General features: G+C 36.6%; 1 protein-coding gene and 1 long non-coding RNA gene across 2 annotated transcripts in view; one reads left to right on the plus strand and one right to left on the minus strand.

Moving 5' to 3' along the window:
- CSMD1 (CUB and Sushi multiple domains 1) overlaps window positions 1–27,429 on the minus strand; it is a 2,063,616-nt gene that overhangs the window by 684,071 nt on the left and 1,352,116 nt on the right. Inside the window, exon 8 of the mRNA XM_024251429.3 lies at window positions 12,072–12,159. Within this exon, the coding sequence (XP_024107197.3) occupies window positions 12,072–12,159 (88 nt within the window). The remainder of the gene's footprint in view (window positions 1–12,071; window positions 12,160–27,429) is intronic.
- On the plus strand, window positions 1,808–3,555 carry LOC129060868 (uncharacterized). The gene is made up of 3 exons (XR_008527727.2): window positions 1,808–1,929; window positions 2,771–2,888; window positions 3,296–3,555. It is a non-coding gene; the product is annotated as an uncharacterized LOC129060868 (long non-coding RNA).

Genomic DNA, 27,429 nt, shown 5'->3' on the forward strand with positions numbered 1-27,429 from the left:
AAGAAGGATCATAGAAATGAAAACGTGCTAAAGAGGAGAGCCAATATCACATAGGATACCAACCGAGATATCAGTGTAGGCATCTGCTCTAACTTCATAAGTATATGAAGTCTATAAAGCATATAAATGATGACAAATCAAATAGTAAGCAAGAAAAAGAATCAAAGGAGCCAAAAAGCAGGTGGAAATACAGGAGGGGAATAGCTAGAGGTCCCTAGATATCTCTCCACTATTCTCTCCAACAGGAGAGAAACATTATAACATCAGTGACCTTGGACACATGGGCATAACCTGAGTGTGCAGTTTCGTTGCTTGTGGTATCCAAGGGCATCAACGTGATAGCATTTCTCTCTTGATGAAGAGAATAGGGGGCTCTAGCTACCTCCATGCTCTGTGTTCACCTGCTTTTGGGCTTGGGCTTGTTTGACACTTTTCATAATAAAACTTATAATGTGCCTGTGGTTTCCCTCATTTCTTCATCATTTAAAAAATGATTCAATAACACAACTTAATAGAAAGCAGTTCTTTTATTTTTTCTGTTGAGGAGTCACTGCTGGAGTGCAGTAGTGCCATCTCGGCTTACTGCAATCTCAGCCTCCCAGGTTCAAGTGATTCTCCTGTCTCAGCCTCCTGAGTAGCTGGGACTACAGGCGCATGCCACCATGCCTGGCTAATTTTTGTATTTTTAGTAGAAACAGGGTTTCCCTGTTTTGACTAGGCTGGTCTCGAACTCCTGACCTTGTGATCCACCCGCCTCGGCCTCCCAGAGTGCTGGGATTACAGGCATGAGCCACTGCGCCCGGCTGAAAGCAATTCTTACTGAAAAGAACACCAGATTACTCCCTGGTTTCTACACAGTCTAAAAGTACAATTCTTTACATTTTCATGTAACAAGAAACAGGTGCCTCTGCTCTCACTGTAGTTGACCTACAATGGAGAAATAATAAAACCACTGCAGCAATACTATAATAACTATAAATAAAATTATCAATATGCTACAAGAAATTAAGATAACTAAATGTGGAAACTAGAAATGAGCAGTTGTTTGTCAAAACACATGGGCTATGGCTTTGTTTCTGCTTCTTATTATGTAATTTTTTTTTCTTAATGTACTTCAGTTTCTCCTTCCATTTGATGACACGTAATTCATAAAGCATATTTCAAAATAGAATGAAAAATAAACATGGTATCCTTGAGATAAAAATATGCTAAGACAAAGAACAGATGTTATTAGCATGAATAGTAACATGCACATACCAAAGACATAAATTAACTATTTAGTTTTTAAGTCATAAATATCACTCTTTCGACCCCCAAATTCCCTTTAGAGCATAGGTTATGACTCTATTTTTAATTGTTAATCTATTCTCCCATGAGCAGTGGTTAACTTAATTGGTTTAGCAGAATATTAATGAAGTTATGTCCATATATCCCTAGAGACTGGCTTATTAGCCTCAATTTAATCCATTCAACAGAGGAGGCTTCTGCCTTGTGTGGGGTCTGGTCATATAAAATCAAATCAGTAAGGCCTCTCCCCTTTCCTACAAAACCACATGATTGTAATGAGATGTTAGTAACATAAATACGTGTGTGAAACTCAAAGATGCTGGGAAACATTGAAATCGTGAGATGACATGAAGCTGGGAGTAAAGAGCCCCTTGTTCTGCAGAGAGAAGCCAACCGTGTGGCTGGGGGAGGACAGAGATGGGCCAAGCTGGAGTCACTTGTCTTTTAAGGACAGGATGCAGTGTGAGAAATGCATTGTTAGGCAACTTGGTGGTTGTGCGAACATCATAGAGGGCCCTTCCACACACCCAGATGGTGTAGCCTGATACACACCTGGGCTTCATGATACAGCCTCGTGCTCCCAGGCTATGAACCCATAGGGCATGTTACTATACTGAGTATTGTAGGCAATTGAACACAATGGTAAGTGTTTGTATATCTAAGTATATCTAAACATAGAAAAGGAGCAGAGAAGATACGGTATGAAAGACAGAAGATGTCTCATTCATATGGCGTACTCCCTATGAATGGAGCTGGCAGGGTACAAGTTGCTCTGTGTGAGTCAGTGAGTAAGTGGTGAGTGAATGTGAGGGCCTAGGACATGACTGTACACTCCTGTAGACCTTAGAAACACTGTATCCTTGGGCCACAATAAATTTATTAATGTTTTTCTTTCTTCATTAATAAATTAAACTTAACACACTGTAACATTTTTACTTCGTTACAATTTTTTTTTTTTTTTTTGAGACAGAGTCTCACTGGGTCCCCAGGCTGGAGTACAGTGGTGTGATCTCCGCTCACTGCAACCTCCACTTCCTGGGTTCAAGCGATTCTCCTGTCTCAGCCTCCCAAGAAGCTGGGACTATAGGCACCTGCCACCACGCCCGGCTCATTTTTTTTCTATTTTTAGTAGAGATGGGGTTTCACCGGGTTAGCCAGGATGGTCTCGATCTCTTGACCTCATGATTTGCCCACCTCAGCCTCCCAAAGTGCTGGGATTACAGGCGTGAGCCGCCGTGCCTGGCTTACCGTGTTACAGTTTTTAACTTGTGAGTCTTTTGTAATAATACTCAGTTTAAGACACAAACACATAGTACAGCTGTACAAAAGTGTTTTTTCTTAATATTTTTATTTCACAAGCTTTTTTCTATTGTTGTTTTTACTTTTTAAACCTTTTTGTTATAAACTAAAACATGAACATAGGCACTAGCCTAAGCCTGCACAACGTCAGGATCATTAATATCACTGTTTTCCACCTCCACAGCTTGTCCCACTGGAAGGTCTTCAGGGGCAAGGACACACATGAATGAAGCTGTCATGTCCAATGATCACAATTCCTTCTTCTGGATACCACCTGAAGGACCTGCCTGGGGCTGTTTACAGTTAACTTTTGTGTTTTTTATAAGCAGACGGAGTACACTCTAAAATAAGAGTAGAAAGTATACCATTGTAAATGCATGAACTAGTAAGACAGTCATTGATTCTCATTATCAAGTATGTGCTAGCCTTTTCTGTGACTGGCAGCACAGTACATCTGTCTTACATCAAGATTTCCACAAACATGAGTACTGCTCTGTGCTGGAAGGGAGCAGGGCTAGGAGATCAGCAGGCAACGGAAATCTTTCAGCTCCATTAAAATCTTAAGGGAAAACCATCATATATGCAGTCCATTGTTAGGCAGTGTATGACTGGATATTCTATTTACAAAAAGAACAAAAAATTATAGGGAGAACTATTCCCGTATCCGTCAGTTTTGCCTATTAAAGCCTCTCCTCTGTTTCTCCATTAGCTGGCAATACTCCTTTGTGGAAAGACTCTCAACTGAGAAGAATCAGCATGGGTGGTGTTGGTGTGGCAGAAAGGAGACGATACTTGAGGAAGAACATGACTAAGAAGTAAAGGAAGTGGCCGGGCACAGTGGCTCATGCCTGTAATCCCAGCACTTTGGGAGGCCAAGGCAGGTGGATCACTTGAGGTCAGGAGTTCAAGACCAGCCTGGCCAACATGGGAAAACCCTGTCTCTACTAAAAACACAAAATAATTAGCCAGATCTGGTGGTATGTGCCTGTAATCCCAGCTACTCAGGAGGCTGAGGCAGGAGAATTGTTTGAACCCGGAAAGTGGAGGTTGCAGTGAGCCAAGATCATGTCACTGTACTCCAGCCTGGGCAACAGGGCAAGACGCCATCTCAAAAAAAAAAATAAAAAATAAAAAATAAAAGTAAAGGAAGAAAGACAGGACACTGAAGGTGGGCAGGTGCCACCTGCAGAGAAGGTAGTGTCAGGACAGATATTGCAGCTCATGCAGAATCAGGGCTGTGGCCACATGGAGCTCTTTATGGACAGACGTGAAGGGGGTCACATTGTGGAAGAAAAGATAAAAGGGACATGAAAGCAGTTGAGAAGCTCAAGTTTCAGAGAATTCAGGGAGCTCCCTAAGTTCAGTTTCAGCATCTTTGAAATGTTCTTAAAAGGATACAAGTAAGGATTTGAAATTATATATTAAAAAAACATGGCTGGGCGCTGTGGCTCATGCCTGTAATCCCAGCACTTTGGGAGGCCAAGGTGGGTGGATCACGAGGTCAGGAGTTTGAGACAAGCCTGGCCAACATAGTGAAACCCCGTCTCTACTAAAAGTGCAAAAAAATTAGCCGGGCATGGTAGCACACGCCTGTAATCCCAGCTACTCAGGAGGCTGAGGCAGGAGAGTTGCTTGAACCTGAGAGGTGGAGGTTGCAGTAAGACGACATCGTGCCACTGCACTCCAGCCTGGGCAACAGAGTGAGACTCTGTCTCAAAAAAAAAAAAAAAAATCATAATGTCTAGCAGTGTGCATCATGGCCAATGCTAGTCTACGTTATCCGTGGTGCCAATTACAACATGACACACCCCTTGCAGTGATCAATTACAGCAAGAGTGTCCTTCTGCTCAGCATATGCAATGCATGCTAAGCTGCATGGCTTGGAACGCTGAGCTCAAGGACAAATTTCAACCATACCTTGACTCCTTATTTGCTACTTTGTGAAGTCTGCACACTACACACCCCTTTTCAGTGGTCCTGCATAGTGAGTGTAAAAACTTTTATTATAATTATCTGTGTTACAAACTATCAAGGTCAATAGAAGCTTTGAGATCAGTAGGATCCAGCTCTGACTCTGACTAGATATAGCACTTTGTTAGGTTAGCGTTCTGAATTTCCACGCTTCCACTTATAAAAATGAGGATAATTACATCTGCCTGGACATAGGCTACATATCCTGTTAGCATAGAAAGATAGATGAACAATAGATGCCAGTACCCACCCATAAATTCTCAATACCTATCCGAGCTCCCTCCCTCAGATATTGGTATTTGAATACTTCCATCAATCTTACTGATAAATATTTAGTTGTAATGAATACACTTTGTCTTTTAGACAGTGTTCTATGTTGAAAAATACCACCAACAAACTGTCCCCAAACTGACTTGAATTCAAACAAGCAAGCTTTGTATTTTATGCTTTATTTTCTTTGGGTATTTTATAGATACTGATAAAATTAATATTCAGATTGTCTATGAAAAAGGGATTTCTCAAGAACCCAGAATAATACTATAAATGAAACCAGATGAGGAATATTTTACCAACCTAAAAAAGTGAACTCTTTTTAATAAAAACAGCCCCAAGTTACATATTTACAAGGGCTACACTGCAAATGAGCTCATCTACCCATCTCGGCCATGTTGGTTGTTAGTTTGGATTACATGCTAGCCATTAGTTTTGATTATAAGAATTTAGAAAAAAAACTGAATTACCTTTCATTAAGGAGAGTCTCAAAAGAAAAGACTGTTAAAAAGTATCTTCCCCCTTTTTTTTTTTTTTTTTTTTTTTGAGACAGAGTCTTGCTCTGTCCCCCAGGCTAAAGTGAAGTGGTGCGATCTCGGCTCCTGGGTTCAAATGATTCTCCTGCCTCAGCCTCCCAAGTAGCTGGGACTATAGGTGCACATCAACATGCCCAGCTAATTTTTGTATTTTTAGTAGAGGCAGGGTTTCACCATGTTGGCCAGGCTGGTCTCGAAATCCTGACCTTGTGATCCACCCACCTCAGCCTACGGCACCCAGCCTTCCCTCCTTTTGAAACATCAACATTTGTAATGAACTGATTATATGAGAGGCTCACCATGTGTCATTTCATCCAAGTGTCATAAGGCATCCTTACTTGGCTATAGTCCAGCAGATTCCGTATGAATACAAATGGGTTTTACTGCCCCATGGAACATAAATAGAAGATATAATCAATAAATCAGTTGTAGGCTGGGCACGGTGTCAGTAATTCCAGCAATTATGAATGTCAAGGAGGGAGGACTGCTTGAGGCCAGGAGTTAGAAACCAGCCTAGGCAACATAGGGAGACCTTGCCTTTACAAAAATCTTTTAACAAATTAGTTGAGTCAGTGGCTCATGCTTGTACTCCCAGCTACACAGGAGATCGAAGTGGGAGGATCATTTGAGCCCTGGAGTTCGAGGTTACAGTGAGCTATGATTGTACTACTATACTCCAGGCTGAGTGACAAGTGACAAATTGTCTCTGTAAAAAATAAAATAAATAGGTCATATACATATGTAAGTAAATATAGGTCATGTACACATATAAATATAGGTCACATACATCAGATTCACATCACTACACAATCCTAAACTACCAGTATAGATGACATTCAATTCAATTCAATTTTTGTTGCAACATAGCAAATATCTTACTATAACGTTTCTTTCTTCATATGTTCTTTCTCTTAACTCCAGTTATAATTTTTATGCTCAGTAGAATCAGGTTGCATACTTAATGCATCTCTTTTTAAGGTGTGCCTCATAGATCCCTGGAAAGGTGGAATTTTAGAAGGTCTGTGAGGTCAAAATTATTTTACAATACTCTAAGGTGTTATGTGCCTTTTTCACTGAGTTGCCATTTCCATTCACAGTGCAAAAACAATGATGTGAAAAACTGATGGTGATTTTGCACCAATCAAGCAATAGCACCAGGCAGTAGGAGAGAAAAGGTCCAGTGTCACTTAAGAAAGGGCTTGAGGGAGCAGGGAAAATGATTGTTTTAATAAATCGTAACACAAGGGCATGGCAAAGCCTGAGGGAGTTCTGGAGGAACAAACATCTATGTAGTTGTTTGAGTTTTGAGTTGAGCTGGCTGCTTGGTTTTCTATTGAACTCCTCTTTGTTTAAAGAATGACAGACCAACTATCACTGCTAAGATTTGAGTATCTGTCAGGTATTTATAAAAATTGAATGAGTCTTTTACGTCAAGGAAAATGACTGACAAAATTTGAGCCCATGACAAAGTTAAAGTTTTCTAATTTTCATTAGAAATAAAATTGTAATTTTCATTTGTAATTTTCTAATGAAAATTAGAAAATTTTCAAAAGCTTGTACCTATCATCACGAGTTTGACAGTTTTTCAATGCTTACAGATCTTCCTAATGAAATACATGGTAATATCAACAAATGTATTTTTTTAAACAATGTATAGGACAATGCATAAATATTTGAAAGAACTCATAACTTGATGAATCATTATTTTCAAGTGACCAATGTATGAGGTACAAAATCATGCATATAGAAAAATTTAATTTAGGACAGAAGCTCAGCCAATAAATTTTGATGTAAGAAAATAAAAAATGTTTATTTTCAAAACCCCATTTCCAAATTGCATCTAAAATTTAAGATGGTATCATTTGCCAATTTTTGTTATAGTATCAAATAATATACTCAGTTATTTGAAAAGAATTTTAAAATACTAATTTATTTTTCAGCTATATGTAAAGCTGGATTTTTAAAAATATTTAATTAAAACAATATTGTGCAACAGATTGAATATAGAAACATATATAACAATCCATATATTATACACTAACAGTAATTCAAAGAAAGCTAAAATGGCTATGCAAATGTAAGACAAATTTGGTTTCAGAGTAAAAAGTGTTAGTCAGGATAAAGAAAGTCATTTCATAACATAAAAGGTATTGAACAAACAAAAATACATGGCAATTTTAAACATTTGTGTACCTAATAACAGAGCTTCAAAATACATGAAGCAAAAACTGATAAAGCTGCAATGAGAAATACACAAATTCACAATTTTAGTAGATGATTTAGATAAATCTCTCTCAATCACAGATCTGACAAGTGATAAGAAAACTAGTAAGGATCTCAAAGCCTTGAACAACACTGTCAGCCAACTTGATCTAACTGACATTTATGGAACACTTCACCCAACAACACTAAAATATGTGTTATTTTCATGTGGTCATGGAACATTTACCAAGATAGAGCATATTCTTGCCCATAAAGCAATTATCAGAACATTTTTTAAAGTTCAGATCCTATAAAGCATAATCTCTAACCATGCAGATCCTTGGAAAATTTCCAGGTATGTTGAAACAAAATAGAAAACTTTTAAATAAATCACGGAACAAAAAAGTAATCACAAGGGAAAATAGAATGTAATTCTAGCTGCATGAAAATGAAAACACAATCAAAATTGAAGAGATGCAGCCAAAGCATTCCTTAGAGGAAAATTGATAGCAGTAAACACCCACATTTAGAAAGAATAAAGGTCTTAAATCATTGATCTCAGCTTCAACCTTAAGAGACTAGAAAAACAAGAACAAATGGAGCCCATAGTAAACAGAGGAAATAAATTAATAAGAGGTCAGAGCAGAAATCAATGAAATTGAAGACAAACTAAACAATACAGAAAAGCATACAAAAGTAAACTGTAGTTTTTTTGAGAAGTTCAATAATGTTGACATGTTAATAGGCAGATGGACCAAGTAAGATTTTTTTAAAAATACGAATATCAAGAATTTGAGCTGTGAAATTACTACTCATTTAAAGGATAATAAAGAAAAATAAGAATAATTTTAAGCCAACAAATTTGACAACTTAGATTAAATTTTAAAATTTCTTGAAAGATACACACTATCAAAGCTCACTGAAGTAGGAGTAGATAATCTACATAAGCCTGTAAGAAGAAAAAAAGTTCAATCTGTAATTAAAAACCTACTTGTAAGAAAATTCCAATTCCAGGTAGCTTCCCTGGTGAATTATTCCAAACTATTAGCAATGAAATATTAACAATTATACACAAACTGTTCTATGGTATTCCAGAGGACAGAACATTTTTCAATTAATTTTGAGAACATTTTTACTCTGACAGGAACAACAAAGTCTTTGTAAGACTACGGCCTATCATAACTCATAAACATACCTGTAAAAAACTAAACAACATTTTAACAAGTCAAATTCAACAATCCATAAAAAGAAAAATACATCATTACAAATTAATATTATTTCAGAATATGAGTTTTTTTTTTAACATTGGGAAATTAGTTAAGTCCTCATATTCACAAAATATACAAACAAAAAATGGTCATCTCAATAGATGTAGAAGCTTTTGAAAAAAATTCCAAATTCATGTCAGATTAAAACACACACACACACACACACACACACCTCAAAAAATTACAAATAGAAGGATAGTTCCTCAACCTGATAAAGGGCATCTATGAAAAACCAACAAGCAATGTTATAATTATAATGAAAGCTAGAACACTTTCCACCTAAGCTCAGGAATAAAGGCAGAGATGTCTCACCATTTCTATTCAATCTTGTAAAACAGTTTCTAACCAATGCATTTAAACAAGAAAAAGAAATAAAAAAAATCAGATTGGAAAGCAAAAATTAAAAATCCTTTTATTTGTAGATAACAAAATCATCTAGGGAGAAAGTTCTAGGAAATCTATCAAAAAAGCTACTATAACTAGCTTATCTCTGTTATGTATATATTCGTATACACATACACACACCATAGATGATACAAATAACATTTTACATGTGTATTTAAGAGAAAATTTAATCTTTCAAATCAAATCATTTTCCCAGGTGTTATGGTATTTGATTGCTATTGCTACAAACATAGAGACATATAAACAACATAGTGATTTCCCAAAAAACTAGGAAAGTGACAGATTGAAATTCTCTTCTGAGATAAGGTTCTACAGAAACCTTATCTATATTCTATCCCTGACAGGCCACACGTCTGCACAACCTAGATTCTCCCTACCCCCACCGAGCCAGATCAACACAGCCCTCAGAGTTAATGTTCATCCTGAATTTAAACCTCTTCTTCAGAAATAAGTCTGATCTGAGAATGAAATGGAGTAAAGATTGGCTTACTCACCTAGGATATGTTTAAAACTTTCATGATTGCCCATGTGCTAAGTAGACATTGGCCTGAATATTCACAACTTCCCTGTTAACTTTTAAAGCTTAAGCATTTTCTCCGTCACTTTTTTTAAAACATGAAATTCAATTTGAAGAATTTGGTATTCTCAGATATGAGTTAATTTGTTTTGTTTTTAAAATACAGCTCTGCAAAATTGACCAAAGAAGTTTCTAGGTTTCTGGGATGACAGGATACAAGATGGGCAGTTCCCCTGATACACAAAGTACATTTGATACACAGATGAGTTTCTTTGTGCCACGCACAGTTTTAGTCACTGACGATGCAAAGATAAGACACTCTCCATTCTGGAGACGCTTAAGACAGGTGAGAAAACAGATGTGTGAGCACATCGTGATGACGCACTTTTGTCAACTCTAACAAAAGGGCACAGAAGGAAAGGGAAGGGAAGCAGCAAGAAGATTTTTCCTCAACAAGAGGGACATGAAAGAGGTGATTGTTGACACAAGGAAGGAATACATAGAATGGAGAGTCCTTGGAAGAATAGGCAATTTTATCTAGTTGCTTTGTTTTCATAAGAGATAAAATTCCTGAATGATTTCAAATGACCGCTATTTTATAATATGATACTGGAAACCAGCATCCTTCTGTTAGCTGCCAGCTGGTGCATCCACGCACCACACTCACTGCATTGCTAATAACTCTTCACAACCAACTCTTCCTCTGGAGAACTTCCTTGAGCCAAAGGAAGGAAGCCATTGATTGACAGGCAGGAAAGTGGGTACAAAAGGTGAGCCCTGCTTGTCAGTACAATTTGTGCCCCAGAACTCCCCATGGAAACAGACTGAATTGAGTCTTCAGTAAAAGCATCTTTCTGCTTAGCTTTTTACTCCAATTCTATTCCACTTCCTGTACTCCCCTCCTCCAGAGAGCACTTTTCCAATAAATCACTTCAATAAGAATTTTCATCTCAAGCTCTGCCTCAAATGGATTTCAGCGAAAACACAAACTTCTTAATATATTAGTCAAGATGTGTAATAGTTAACCTATATTCATTCCCACACTATTTCTTCACATCTATACTTTGTATGCTTTTCATGTAAAACACTATATAATTTTACCAACTTCATTATAGACACACTACAGTTTTCTTATTTTTCTATTCCTTTTAAAACTACCGTTGTTACTCCAATTTTACTAAAAAACATTCCTTCTTTCCTCTCTAATAGTAGCAGTACTTTTCTTCCATTTGTAGCCCACTTCAGTAGCCTTAGCTCTCTGAACCTTTTTTTGAATTTTTAAAAAAATGGTGACATTGTAAGAAGGAAAAACACATATCTCGTTTCTCTTTACTATTTTATTTTACAGCTGCTTCTAATAATAGTATCCATCTTGTAAGATGGAAAATGTTACATTTCTTGAACCCACTGAAATAAGTGCAAAAATCTAAAGTAATAGGACTATCATAATCACTGCTGTGTTCATAATGTAGCAACAGAAAATCAGTATCTAGTTCACCATAATCCTAGTAAAATGATTCACATTTTCTGAATAAACTTTACTGGCTGATACTAACATTCATCATTCCTAAAGTTTTTTAATGAAATAACTATGAGGAGATAATTAAATATTTTACCTTCTATCTTTAAACATTAAAAGAATTGGAATATGACATTTACATGGTTTGGCTGTGTCCCCAACCAAATCTATCTTGAACTCTAGCACCCATAATCTCCACATGTCATGGGAGGGACCGGTGAGAGGCAATTGAATCATGGGGTCAGTTACCCTCATGCTGTTCTCATGATAGTGAGTGAGTTCTCATGAGATCTGATGGTTTTTTAAGGGGATTTTCCTCCACTTTGCTCATTCTTCTCCTTCCTGTCGCCATATGAAGAAGGATGTGTTTGCTTCCCCTTCTGCCGTGATTGTAAGTTTCCTGAGACCTCCTCAACCATGCTGAACTATGAGTCAATTAAACATCTTTCCTTTATAAATTACCCACTCTCCGGTATGCCTTTATTAGCAGCGTGAGAAGGGACTAATACAGAAATTCTAACAGATTATAAACAAAAAACAAAATATCTGAAGACAAATTTTGATTGCACACATTTAGAGTTAATTAATATTGGTTCCTAGAGCATAAGGTGCCAACTCTAGAGTACCTGGAATTTTTCAGTATATGTTTTAGAATTCTACAAATAATATAGTTGCGTAATGATTGAGAAGTTTTATCTTTACCTCAAAAGAACAAAAGAGTTAAATTTAACTGCAAGCTGAAATTATATATGTCTTAAAAATAACATGCTTTTTTCCACCACTATTGTGTCTCTTACCTGAAGTCAGAACCTGCTCTTCTACCATTTTCTGGAATCCCAGGATCTGGACACATGTCAGAGACCAATGCAACACCTCCTTGGCTCACTGTAATAGACAGAAACATTGTTAAAATGTTGTATAGTTATTGAGGAAATACCCAGATAAAAATTTATTCTAGGCATTTTCAGTTCTTTAATGATAATGACTTAAAATGTGATCTCCAAAGGAATTAAGACACCTTAAATACATTCAAATAAATGTTTATATTCTCATTGGCGAAAATCAAAGATGTGTTTTCCAGTGAAAGGATGATAATCTTTGGTTTTATTTCTCTCATTTTTAAGATGTCAGAATTTAATAAAAAATCTCATTTGTTCTTTATGATTACTTTTATGCCAGGTCACAATTAACAGCATAATGAGAAAAATAGCATTATGAGAAAAATGCATACACTTAGAGAGAAGAAAGTCTTCACTCATTCCCATAGATGACAACAGAGATGATATTTACTAAGTTCTATACAAAAGATACTTTCAATAACATTACGTATATTTTAAACATTGTAGTGTTCATCATTGAACTAAAACCCACAATGGTTTCTTTGTTCAAATGCACTGATTTATTTCTTGAATTTCGTGGAAAAACTTTTCTCCTGTTGGGACTTGCATCATCACAGAATAATTTGTAAAGAACTCATTTGTTTATTGGATAGAGTGGCTGTCACTTCAACATTCATTTCATCCTATATAATTTGTCCAATCAAACTGAGGCATTTCTTTTTTTCTTTTCCCAGGAATTTGCTTAGCAGAGGGCTTGGGACCCAATTCAGTATAATGGGATGTGAGGGGAAGTCCACAGGAGTACCTCTGGGAAACATTACAGGATGTTAATAAAGTGCATATCTATTTTACTCTGAAAATTTCTGTGTCCAGGTTTCAAATGTAGAACTATTGGTGCCATTTTCCTATAATCCAAGGATGGAGACAACAGCATGTATGGAACAGAAAAGATGTGTCAAGAACCTGGAACTGCTACCTTATTGTTGAGGCAGAAAATCAACCAATTTAGGAGGAATATCACAATTCTGAACATTCTGTTGTATTTATTATAGCTTATTCACTATAGTTTAAAAATCCATTGAATAGGTGATTCTATTATTTGCAGCTAAAAGGTGTACATATAAATATACATTTTCTCACATATATTTTAAATGATTCCATAAGAAGAAAATAATATGTCTGGGTATATGTGGAACTCGTGAAGCATTTGATTAAAACTATGCATAAAAAAAACAGTAATCATAGCAAGTTTAGTTTGTTTGTTTTGAGTCAGGATCTCACTCTGTTGCCCAGGTGGGAGTGCAGTGGCACAACCATGGATCACTGCAGCCTCAACCTCCCAGGATCAAGCGATACTCCCATCTCAGCCTCCCTAATAGCTGGTAGCACAGGCTTGTGCCACCATGCCCAGATAATTAAAAAAAAATCTTTTGTAGAGATGGAGTCTCACTATGTTGCCCAGACTGGTCTCAAACTCCTGGCTCAAGTGACACTTGCACCGTGGCCTCCTAAAGTGTTGGGGTTACAGACATGTGCAACCAACTCCAGTCAAAATTTATCTTTCACTGCTAAATTAGAATAAATTTGGGTAACAATATAATCCTTCATTAAATACAAATTCTATTGAATATATTATGTGGTTTCATTCTTAGTAAGTACTTCACTATTCCAAATGGGTTAAGATATTTTTTAGGTATTTTTATTTCTTTTTTAAAATAAGTTTTTTTAATAATATCGAAACATTATTTTGCTGCACAATGTGACAATTATATTGAATTCCAAAATTTTATTTTCTAAATGTTTAATTTTCTCAATATTGTATCAAAATACTCCAGCAAGTTTGGTGATAGCATCAGTAGATAGTGAGACAGAAAGCTCCAGACCTATACTTCCCCATGCAAACACCAAAGAAATGACTACTGAAAGATTAAAATCATTCTATAGGAGCTCTAAATGACAGTAAAAAATCTATAACGACCAAGCAAATGCCCAGTGAAGGAAAAAGATGTTCAAAATAGGACTATATTTCCTGATGTTTTACTCTCCCTTGATTCATACAGTGACTCGCGAAGCACAGTACAGTTGAGAGGAAGAGGCCCAGTGACCAGTTTCCTCTCTAGGGATGGAGAAGCAGAGAGAAAGTGGTTGGCAGCACGATGGTCGCTCTGTGGGCTGCCTGAGAGACTGAGCTCTGTCTTTCCTGTCTTGCGGGTCAGATGAGGAAGGGCGGCGTAATTGGGATCTCTGTCTAGCAGCCATGAAAGGCTGTGATAAGCACTGCTGTATAGAAAACTGCAGCAAGATTGCAAACCCATGGGTACTTTGGGGTAAGGGATTCCAGGCAGAGGAATACAATAGAACACATATCTAAGGCCCCAATGAGAAGATGAGATGAGATTCTTTGGAATATTAATATGTTTAAAAGCAACTGGGGAAAAAAATAAAAACAAAAATACAGCAAAATGTACACACAAACCCAGACAGGACATGTACCCCCCAAAAACCTGAAAACACCTAAAGTCTTCAGTCCAGGTTGATCTCAAGGCTCAGAGGTCCACTAATTAGTGAACATTTTCTACCGTATTCTGCAAAGATTGAGCACGGTAATTAATTTTTTTCAAATGCTTATTTTTTAACAAAAACCACAAGGCATACAAAGAAAGAGGGAAACATGGCCATTCAAAGGGTCGAAATAAATCTCTAGATACAGTCACTGAAGAAATATATGCATCCAACTTACTAGACAATGAATTTACAACAATGATTATAGATATGAATTTAAATAAAGGAATATAAACTTTCCAAATTTGAGGAAAGACATAGATATACAAATTCAAGGAATTTAATGAACCCCTAGTAGGATAAACATAAAGAGACCCACAGCAAGACACATAATAATAAAACTGTTAAGAGCCAAAGAAAAAGAGAGAATCTTAAAAGCAGAAAGAGAAAAGCAAGTCCTCATAAACAAGGGATCCATAATAAGACCATCAACAGATTTCTCTGTAGACATTTCACAGGTTAGAAAGCAATGGATAGGACGGGCACAGTGGCTCACACCACATAATATATTCAATAGAATTTGTATTTAATTCCAACTCTTTGGGAGGCCGAGGTGGGTGGATCACTTGAGGTCAGGAATTCGAGACTGGCCTGGCCAACATGGTGAAACCCCATTTCTACTAAAAATACAAAAATCAGCCAGGCATGGTGGCAGGCCCCTGTAATCCTAGCTACTTGGGAGGCTGAGACTGGAGAATAGCTTGAACCTAGGAGGCAGAGGTTGCAGTGAGCCGAGATTGTGCCCCTGAACTCTAGCCTTGGCAACAGAGCAAGGCTCCATCTGAAAAAAAGAAAAGAAAAGAAAGCAATGGATACTATATTTAATTACTGAAAAAATGTCAACTGAGAATTCGACATCTAGGAAAACTGTCCTTCAAAAACGAAAGGGAAATTAAGACATTCCCAGACAATCAAAATATGAGTTTATTACCAATATATGTTCCCTACAAGAAAGTCCTTCAAGTTGAAACAAAAGTGTACTACACAGTCACTTGAAGCCTCATGAAAAGAAAAGGGCCCCTAGTACAGGTAAATACATGAAAATGTATATAAAAAATTATTATAGTAAGTTTGACTTAAAACCCTCATTTTCATTTTCTACAGTATCTAAAGATAAACGCATATAATAATTATGCACTTATGCTAATAGTTACATTATATATAAAGATGTAATTTATGACAGCCATAGCATAAAGTAAGGGAGCAGACTTGTAAGGACTGAAGTTTTTGTATCTGATTGAAGTTAAATTCATGTCAATTTAAGATACTGCCATCCTTGTAGGATGTTATATGTAATCTCCATGGAAACCATGAAGAAAATATTTATAGAATTTGTTAAAAAGAAATGAGAAGAGGATCACAATGTGACACTACAAAAATATCAACTAAACATAGAGGATAATAGTAATGGGTCAAATGAGGGACAAAAATCCTGAAAGACATACGAAAATTGAATAAAAACAAAATGGTAAAAATAAGAGCTACCCTTTAAATAATTATTTTAAATATAAATAGATTTAACGCCCTGTTTTAGGCTGAGTTATGTCCCTCCTCCCCGCAAAGGGTTATACCTTGAAGTTCTAACCACCAGTATCTCACAATGGACTGTATTTGGAGATACAGACTTTGAAGAGGTAATTAACTTAAGATGTCATCCTTAAGGTGAGCCCTAATCCAACATGACTGGTGCCGTTCTAAGAAGGGGAAGTTAGGACATGAATACATAAAGATAAGTCCATGTGAAGACACAGGAAGAAGAGAGCCATCCACAAGTCAAGGAGAGAGGGCTTAGAAGAAACCAACCCTGCCCAAACCTTGATCTCAGGCTTCTACCCTCTAGAATTGTGGTAAAGTGAATTTCTGTTGTTTAAGCCACTCGGCGAGTAGTGTAGCACATTTTTTATGGCAGCCCTTGAAAATGAATCACTCCCAAACCAAAGACATAGGTTGGCAGGACACGTTGAACAGTAAGTTAATAAGTAACAGAATCCAACTGTATGTTGTCCTCAAGAGACTCACTTTAGGCAAAAGGACACACAGAGGTTAAAAATGAAAAGTAATCAAAGTCAGAGAGCCAGAAAGCAGAATGATGGTTTTGCCAGGGGCTGGGGCAAAGGGAATGAGAAGAAGAAATATAAGATGTTATTGTGTAAAGTATTTCAGCGGAATATGACGAAAATTTAGGGAGATGAATAGTGGTGATGGATGTACAACAGCATCAATATATTTACAGCCACAGAAATGCATGGTTTTTATTTTTTCTTTTTTTTTTACTTTTTTTGAGACAGAATCTTGTTCTGTTGCCCAGGCTGGAGTGCAGTGGCACAATCATGGCTCACTACAGCCTCAGTCTTTCGTGCTCCAGCAATTCTCCCAAATAGCTGCAACTACAGGTGCATGCCACCACTCCCAGCTAATGTTTTATTATTATATTATTATTATTATTATTATTATTATTATTATTATTTTGTAGAAACAGGGTTTCACCACATTGCCCAGGCTGGCCTCAAACTCCTGGGCTCAAACCATTCTCCCACCTCAACCTCCCAAAGTGCTGGAATTACAGTGAGTTATCGTGTCCAACCAGAAGTGTATGCTTATAATGGTTAATACCAGCAAGTGTGATGTTACTACACTCTGTGTGTGTGTGTGTGTGTGTGTTCAAATGTGTCTGTGTTTCTATCATTCTGATCCTCTACTACTTTTTTCTTCAACCCCATCTTTTCATAGTCTGTACTATGTGCTGGGGTACAGTTCTCAATCAGTAAGCAGTGGTCTACTACTAGCTCTCTAAAATTTATCTCCTAAACACATTTAGCTTTAATAATTTCAAACTCTAACGCAGAATGTTACTTCTGCCACGTTTATTCTTTCTGCCGTCACTGACTAGGTGTCTTCTATACCCCCTCAAGCAAAATCATTATTGCTGTGGCAAATTAAAACAGCTCCATCCTCCATCAGGATGAACGGCTATCATTGATGTTTGTCAGAAATAATAGACTCTAGCTTGGTAGTTATTGCACTTTTCCACAATACCCAAACTGGTTGAAAATACAACACCAAGGCTTACAAAGGCCCACTTGCGTTTCTCCGTTTCTATTTTTCTCACAAGGAATAGTAGTTAAAAGAAATGGGAGAAATTGGAGCTACCTGCCCAAGTTGGGCAAAAACACTCTGGATCTTTTTAAAGATAATGCCAAAGTCACTTACTAAAGAAAGTTTACTTAGTTGGAATTCTGTGAAAGTGCAAAATGAATTAGACAAGCCTGAATGGATTGCAGATGGTAGAAGATAACAAAAAGTGATTAAAGATTAAATGTAAAATATGGGTGATTTTCTGAAACAGAGGGAGTTGTTTCATATGATAAAGAGTCAGAAAAATTATGCTGACACATGATATGTGCAAGGAAACGATAGCTCCATAAATCCCAACTATGTATTCCATCCACACCATGAGTCATTGATTCATCTAGAAATAAAAGCTTCAAGGTTGGAAAGAGTCGTGGAGATGAATCCACTTCAAGAGGAATCCTCAGTACCTCAGAGATACATTTTCAAAGAGAGGAATTACTGGGCTTAATATCACTTTAACTCTAATTTTGTTGAATTATATCTTTTCAGATCTCATAGAACACATGACATAGATAGTAATAAATGTGTTAAATGTAAGTCAAAACCTTGTAGTTAAAAATCAAAACTGAAAATATCAATAGATGGGTTCATTATACACAATTAATGCTAAAGAAAGATATATAATTATGCAAGTGGATGATCAGATAGACAGTTTGTAAAAGAGTTTAAATGAATTTGATTTTAAAAGTGTAAATTATATATATTTTAAATGACTTTTTCAAAGCATGTTGATTTACAATACCTCATTAGATCTGCACAAAACCTTGTGACTCTGTAGGGCAGTAAAGAAAATTCTTCTTCATCAAATTACCCTGCTGTTTGAGGACATGCCATATAAGTATCAATTAAAACTCAACAGGAATTTCTTTATAGCAAACTATACAGGTGGATCAGCTGCCATAATGAATAAAGCAAGTGTCTGAAAAGAAGTATAAGCAACTACTACTATGACAAAGATTAGAAACAAATAAATTAATGAAGATAAGATTTATGAGTGAATAATCAGAAGTAATTACAAATGAAGCACTGAGAATAGTGACAATGATATAAAATTAAACTTATGTGTTTGCTAGAAACTCTTAGTGTCATTTACATATGTTTTTAAATTTAATCCATATAATCAGGCTATGAATTGTTAATATTAAACCCATTTTACAGGAAAGAAAACTGAGGCCAGAGTTAAGAATGAGTTGACTCCGGGTCCAGGCGTGGTGACTCATGCCTGTAATCCTAGCACTTTGGGAGGCCAACGCAGGCGGATCACCTGAGGTCAGGAGTTCAAGACTAGCCTGAACAACATGGAGAAACTCCATCTCTACTAAAAATTAAAAAATAGCTGGGCTTGGTGCTGTGCATCTGTAGTCCCAGCTACTTAGGAGGCTGAGGCAGGAGAATCGCTTGAACCTGGGAGGCGGAGGTTGCAGTAAGCTGAGATCACGCCACTGCACTCCAGCCTGGGTGACAGAGCAAAACTCCACAAAAAAAATAAAAAAATAAAAAAAAATAAAAAAAAATGCCTTTCTGTAGTCTGGCCATAATTACCTTATGAAACATTATGCGTTGAAGGGCTTTGTAAACTAAAGAGACACTTTTGGTTAATAAAAACTTATTTTTATTTCTTAAAAGTTGCCTTCCTTTCATAAAATTTAATTAATAATAAAAATACACTGAACATCCAAAAGAAAAGTGAAGAGGTGTTTTCATTTGTATTCCCAACCAAACATACACATGGGAAGCCATATGGTTTGAACCATGAGGCTTTAGTCCAAACCATCTGTTAGCAATTTTCCTTCACCTAAGAGGGAGGAAAGAAAAAGGCTTTCCATGGAGAATGTAATCCACCTTTAGAGAACAAGAGCCATAAATTGTCTTGAATGTTAAATTTCTATGTAAGGTGTCATTTTCAGTTAAATGTTGATTTATATTTGGAATAAATAAACCAATATAAGAGTCATTTAGATAAACTCACACTTTTTAGCATGAAGGCACTTATGATTTATTATTATTGTATATTTTCATTGTTGGTACTTGTTTCTTCAGAGATGTACAGATGTATTTCAGTTGGATCACTTTTGAGACAAACTCTAACCATTTAAGCCTTCAGAGAGGTGACGTATGATTTTAGCTGCATAACCATCAGGAAGGTGGTTATACAAAACATATTCTCATTGAAATTTTTAGTAGCAGTCTCCCCACTGTATTAATGAGCTTTGTTTGAGTGACAGCCCGCTCTAGGATATGTGTTTGAGGGACACTCTAGACTTCAGACCTTCCTGCTATACTCAGTTTGAAATATGTCAACACTGACAGCTTTTTACTTCAGCATTTTATAGACTCAGTATTATCTCATTGAATTGAAAAGTAATAGCTCCATTTTAATACATTTCTCCTCTTTGATTTGCAGGAGGTTTCTATCTCAGCAAGAATGAAACTTTGTCATGCCACACCCTTTTTCAAAAACTAATAATTTGATTAGATAACAATTTCAACAATAAGAAAATGTTGCCATTGTAATCATTTCTTTCTTGCAGCTATAAGAGGATAATTTTGATTTACAGCATCCTAGGAGACATTTCTACATGCATAACAGATTTTTTTTATTTTTTGCTATTTTTACTGAATATTTGTACAGTCTCTAGCAGTAGTTATTTTTTCTCTCATAGTAGTAAACAAATGTTTACAAGTTCTATATAAATGAGTAAAATAAGAATTGTTGACACTTGGATGATAAAGTCTTATTATCAGGGCAACGTTAGAAGTTTTAAATGAATAGTTCACATGGAAGTAAGTTGCTCAGCACATATTGCTTTTATATGTATTGTTTTAGATCTCATATTAATGGATCTCCAACTGGACCTGAAGAGCTTCCAACCCTGAGTGAGAGGCAAGGGCTGGATTTTCCGAGTGTTTAATTTATTACATTGCCAGATTTTTTTGTCTGGCCCCTCTTTCCTCTCCCACTGCATACCTTCATGTGCTGACTTTTAAAACACAAGTGGTTGGCCACGCGCGGTGGCTCACGCCTGTAATTTCAGCACTTTGGGAGGCCGAGGTGGGTGGATCACAAGGTCAGGAGATCGAGACCATCCTGGCTAACACAGCGAAACCCCCGTCTCTACTAAAAAAATACAAAAAAATTAGCCGGGTGTGGTGGCGGGCGCCTGTGGTCCCAGCTACTCAGGAGGCTGAGGCAGGAGAATGGCGTGAACCCGGGAGGCAGAGCTTGCAGTGAGCCGAGATCGCGCCACTGCACTCTAGCCTGGGCGACAAAGCGAGACTCCATCTCAAAAAAACAAAAACAAAAAAACCCACAAGTGGTTGATCACCTATTATCATAATTCATATGCCCAAATTTTACCCATGTTCTCTGGTCTGTAACTCAACGGCCATGGTCTTTAAATCAAGATCTCTTTTAGTTTATAGTAATTTATTTTTAAAAAATACATTTCAGCTTCTAATGCTATGTCCTGAAATATTAACTAATAAACTAAAAAAATAATAACTCTATTGTACATAAAAAATAAAACAATTTGGCATTCGGAAACTTCAGTCATTCCAACATTATTCTTACTACTCCCTGCAGAGATCGTATGGTCTCAGTAGTTTTGAACATTGCAGATTCTTACAGTCTTTATTTATTTTTAACATTGCCTGCCCTAGGTTATTTTTCTATCAGAGGGAAAAACAAGTAGATTTTTCATAAGGGATCAGATATTAACAATTATCTTTCCAACTGATATATCACGGTAGGAGCAAATGTTCAAAGAGAAAATGTTTTCCTTATGAAGCTTCAAATTAAGCCAAGATGTTTATTTACTATACAAATAAAATAAAAAATAAGAATATTCTACTATAAAATCAGTGCAAATGACCTTAACAAAATTAACAGCACTGAACATTTTATAAGAACCTGGATAATCATCCTCATCACCATCTGTCTGTTTCCACATGGTGCTCTGAGATGTTCCCTGGAATGTATATTGGCAGCACCAAAGAGAGACATCTCTATGCCTTCTGCTGGCTCCCACAAATGCAGAGTGACCGTCACCTGGGGAGAGCACCGGCTTAGCTGGAGGACTTAGGGCCTGTCATTTCTGCTCTAGTCTCCTTCCGCACATTTAAGAACTCTAGACTTAAGACTCAGAAATAGTTTTGGGGTCTCACTCAAAAACATCTTACAGGATGCCCAATTATTCATGGTCTTCTCATAGTGAAAGTAGCATTTGACTAGGCCAGTTTATATTACTTTACATAGAATCTGTAATTCAGGCCAGAAACTTAAAAATGTGAAAAGAAATGGGAAAAAAATCTTGAAGTCATTATATATTTTAGAAACATATAGAGTTATAGTTAAATATAATGTATTTAAATATTTATATAAAATATAATAATTAAATCTTAAAGTTTTGTCATTCCCTAGATTTAGAAAACCATGAGATATGATCTGAATGATGAATCTCCACAGAAAGTTTCTTTTTAATTATAGTTCATTAGTGATTTCAGGATGACTACACTCTGATACAGTAAATATAGATGATATAAGTATGTATTATATAATTTATGGATATATTTTATTACTTTTACATATATTACCTATGTATTCAGAATAAGAGAATAATGTCATTAAAACTTTAATACTATGTATCTTAAATATAATTTATACATCAAAGTAAATATGTACAATAAATAAGTGTATTTATATAAATATATAAATATAAGTATTAATAAATTAATACTATTTAATATTAAGGCTTTATTAAATATTAGTATCTTATACAGTTTTAAATACACAGTTATACAGTGTTTAGTATTTGTTTACATAGTATGATACATAAGAGGCAATAAGTTCAAGTATTTCCCTAGGAGTTTATGCATTTTTAAAGAGCAGAAATATTAAATTATCTGGTTGAGAATTTCTGTGATACACATAGTTTAACATTGTAATTAACATATCAATAACTCCATTTGATGTATTCACTCAAAAATTTATTTCTCTTAGAATATTTGCAGTGCAATTTCACTCTATATACTATTCAGATATTTTGCAGATGCAAAATTGAGAAAGAGAACTGAGTTTGAGATTGCGATAAAAACCTTCTGTGCAGCTTTTCATGCCCATTTTGAAAACACCTAGCTGCAAGACACTTGGGAGAAGTAAAATTTACCACGTGATGCCATAATACATGCGTAAGATTTCAATTTCACAGATCACAAATTATTAAGTTACATCTCCTTAAAGAAATCATGGCATATCACCTCTAGTCCTGAAATCACAGACATTAACATCCACTGAGAAGACTATGTAGGTTATTTAAAGTTGTGCTATTATTTTTATTTACATAACCTCACCTGAATATATTAGACTGCTTTTAGTATGCTCCTCATCATAGTAAATTATGTACTGGTATCTGTAAATGTGGAAAAGGTAAAAATCTAATATTATATTCTATAGTGTAAACTTTAATGTTTATAGGGAACTATGAGATAATAATAAAACAGGAAGGGTAAGCATATATGCAACGTTTTATGGTAAGCACATTTTTATGTATTACATAATTTAAGTGTCACAAAATCTTTATGAGGGAATTATTACTTTGCTTGTTTAAGAAATGAGAAAAGTGAGGGTTGGAATCTGAGTCAGCACATATTGTTTATTTAGCTGATAAATATATTAAGGTGTCTGATTTCAAAGCCCACATTTTTCTTTGTACATTAATTCATTGTTTTCACTTTTGACCTTTAGGGGAGCTTTAAGGAGATAATACTCATTTAGAGACCACAGGTTGAAAAGAAAAATGAAAAGTACTTCACACTTCGCTAATATTTGAACTTACATTATATATCTAATATGAATTCCTATGTAAAAGATTCAAAAGGGCAATGTAATAAAAAGCAGATTACAAAACAAAACGTGGTGTAATTCTATTTTTTTAAATAAAATAAACATAGAAAAAGACCAGCAGTGTTGCCGGATATACTGTCTTCACCTTTGTTGACATGTAAACCCCCCTTTGGTTACCGAATCTCTACCACTGTAACAACGCGGTTGTATTTTTTTTATTTTTTAAATTTGTGTTATAATAATGCTCTACAATGAGAATAGATTCTTTTTTTAAAAAGAAAAACAATCACAAAAGCCCAGCAGAGAGCAGAGGTTCCAGCCTATGCACACTTCTCTGGAACCATCCCTGCCTGCCCACACCTGCCGAGGATGGCCTCACACCCCTTCCTTGTTTACCACAGCACAGGCCAGTAGTCATGGGGACTTGGCCCAAATCAGGCAAGGCTTCCATTAACCATAACTCATGAATTTGAATTATTTTAAAAAATCATCTGGGTCCTTAAGGTTTACTTCTTAGAGAACTTTGGCTGTGATGCACACAGTAATATGAAACCCTTAGTGATGAAAGCCACAGCTGGGCGGATGCCACTGGGCTGACGGCAGCCACTGGGTATCATGGCAAGTGCAGGGGGAGGAAGAGAGAGTGTCTCAGAGGGAGGCAGCTCCCACAGAGGGCAGGGCATGGGCATCCTCACAGGCACCCCGAGAAGGGGCAGCCTCACAGAAAGAAGTGTAGGCACCCTGCAGATCACGTCACAGCTCATGAGAGCCATACGGAAAAGTGAGCAGCACCTAGAGCCAAATTATTTGTGGCTTCCTAGTTTTGGCACACGTGTCCGAGCCAAGAACTCTCATCTCTCTGTTTCTTAAGTGGTTCTAGTAACCCAAATAATCTAAGATTTTTAAAAAAATTATTCAAAACAAAGACAGGAAAAAATAAGAGAAGAAAAGGAATAAAGAGAGCAGGAATCAGAAACAAAAGAAGAAGAAAAGATAAAGAAGGGAGAGAGGATAGAGAAAAAGGAAAGAAAAAGATAAAATAGAATTCTAACCTCTGCTTCAAGGAATTTCAAGCCTTGGGGGATAGACAGTTATCGACATGAGAGGAATGAGAAGTGGGGGGAAGAAGGGGTTTGCAGAGAAGACACCCCAGGCATGACGTGAGCAAAGGCAGAAAGAACCCGGGATGTTCGCAAGACGCAGGGGAAATTGCTTGTAAAGGGGAACAGCTTCAACTGAGAAACAAGAAAATCCAGGTCAGTTACTGAGGCAAAGGTCAAACCATGAAGACCCTTTCTGAATAAGATGCTTAACGGGAAGCAGAGACTCTTATTTACTATTATTATATTTTCTTTCACTGATGCATTCAGCTGACATTCAGATATAGTCTCCTCCATTATTTATATGTGTATTTAGTTACATATAGTTATTGTTGGAAATTTTGTATATAAGGTCTTTCTCCCTTAAAATATCAACCATGCAATATTATTGGGAAAATTTAATGACATGGAATGCACAATACACCTAGCATTGCTCAATAAAGACAATGTTACAGCAAATATCAGCTCCTCATCTTTTTCTCCTGTAAACAGTTTAGACTAAATTATTTCAGTGTTTTCGTTCAACTTTAATATACCATGAATCAGTCTCTATGATTCCTATACTCAGGGTTATTTAATCAAGGAATGTTATAATACACAAGTTTATAAGAGATTACGGAGATAGAAAAGACCACAGGATCGGCACAGAAAGAATACAGGTAAAACGATATTATGCTAAAAGAAACACTCACCTTTCATTTCAAAAAGACAGATTACTTGCACAGTATAAGCAAAGGCTAAAAGACATAACTTCGGTCCGTCAGAAACACAGGGTTTGATGTCTCCACAAATAAAACTAGTTGTATAGGAAACCATGCCTTTTCACTTAGAAGAAAGTAGATTTAAAATTTTCTTTTCACAGTGTTTGTTTGTTGCCTATAGTCTTATTGAATTATATTTAAAAACTGGCAAGAAATGCTAACATATTTTTTGAACAGACCCCAGAGTTTTATTTGTAAAAATAAAACATTTCAAATGATTATTTTCCTACATTAGAGTAATCAAAATCCCCATGGAAATAACACTTTAAAAGAGAAATAGAAAGTTAATTGTAGCCAGTTTCATTTAGTTATTCAACATCCACTCAGTGAAATATTGACTGAATGCCCGGTACAGACAGGCTCCGTGTCAGCTCCTGCGAGGTGTCAGTCTTCCCAGTGTTTAATGAGAAGATCTCATGGAGAAAATGCTAAGAAATAAAATCTCAAATAAATATTCATTGCTGCATATTGGGATAAAGGCTAGGAAGAAAAGAACAGAATACTGTTCAAGAAATTAATAGCTAGACGGGGGAGCATCAGATTTTGGATGGGGTCACAGTTGGACTCTGATGCAAAATGACATTTAAGCTGAAACGGAAAAGATGACCAGGAATTACCTAAGGTAAGAGTGAACTTAAAAACCCTCTTGCCCAGTAAACAGCAAAAGCCAAGCCCTCAGGAAGGAACAAGACTGGAGTATTCAAAGAACCAAAAAAAGATGAATTAGCCCAAACCACTGAAACTTGAGAGAAAGAAAGAAGAAAAGGAGAAAGCATGAAAGATGCTTACATGAGAAGGTCTAATTTATATGTTAAACAGTTCATCGTCACTACTCCTACAGAGCCAGGCAAGGCCAATTAGAGGAAGAAGGAGAGGAGGATGTTGAAGTCATTCAGACAGAAGGGTGAAGTGTTGGGCTGGCATGCTGAGTGAGGGTTGGAGGGCAGCGGACAGATTTCATTGTGTTTGAGATAAAATGTGACAGAAATATGTGAGTGGTTTGCTTACAAGAATTGAGGGAAATGGAGTTACCTCTCTGAAGCCACTGAGCCAAAGGTAGTAGCACTCACTGTGGTGGCGAAAGCAATAGAAGAACACATCACGATGGGAAGGTGAAGGGTTCCATTTCTGATCTCAGATCCCCACAGTCAACCAAGGGGAAACCTCGGTTAGTCTGTTGGTTATATGCATGTGTGTCTGGATTAGAGAGCCAAAATCTCTTACAGAAACATGGTATTCACTTTCATCCAAGAAATGAGATTTAAAAGCCTGGGAATCATCGATGTGACCTACAATGGGACTCAACACTGTGTTGAACCCTTGAAAACCCAATCATGCTTCTTTGCTCTTGCCACTCCTTCCACCCAAAATACTCCTCAGCCAGGTCTTCCTGTCACAGCCTGCTCAGCACACAAGTAACAGCTCAGATGTCATCTGCAGAATGGCCCTCCCTGTGCACCCTGGCTAAACTGGCAGGCCTCCCTCCCCTTCTCTATCTACCTGCTCTATGTTACTATACGGACAGCACTTAACACTATCAGAAATTGTATCCTTCGTCGACTCAGCACCCTTCCAAGTATCATGTAAGCCCATGGTAGCAGCAGTTTTTCTGTCTTGTTTATTGTTCTTATTCTGAGTCTGTACAGAGACTGCCACACAGTAAGAAAACAACACATGAGGTAGGCACTGACTGGAGTAGCAAAGAAGCCAGCCCGTGGCTGAGCCTGGAGCGTGGTGAACATTTTGAGGTCAAGAATAGGCAGATAAAACAACACAGAGGCTGAGGAGCAGGCAGATAGGCTGGGAATAGTTTAGGGGATTCCAGATAGGAAAATGTTCCAAAATAGAAAGGTTTGCAAGCAGTTTGAAATGACGCTAAGAAGCCAAATCAGTAGAAGACAGGGAAGGATCCATCGGTT

The sequence above is a fragment of the Pongo abelii genome, chromosome 7 (assembly GCF_028885655.2).
Source record: "Pongo abelii isolate AG06213 chromosome 7, NHGRI_mPonAbe1-v2.0_pri, whole genome shotgun sequence".
Lineage (NCBI taxonomy): Eukaryota > Metazoa > Chordata > Mammalia > Primates > Hominidae > Pongo > Pongo abelii.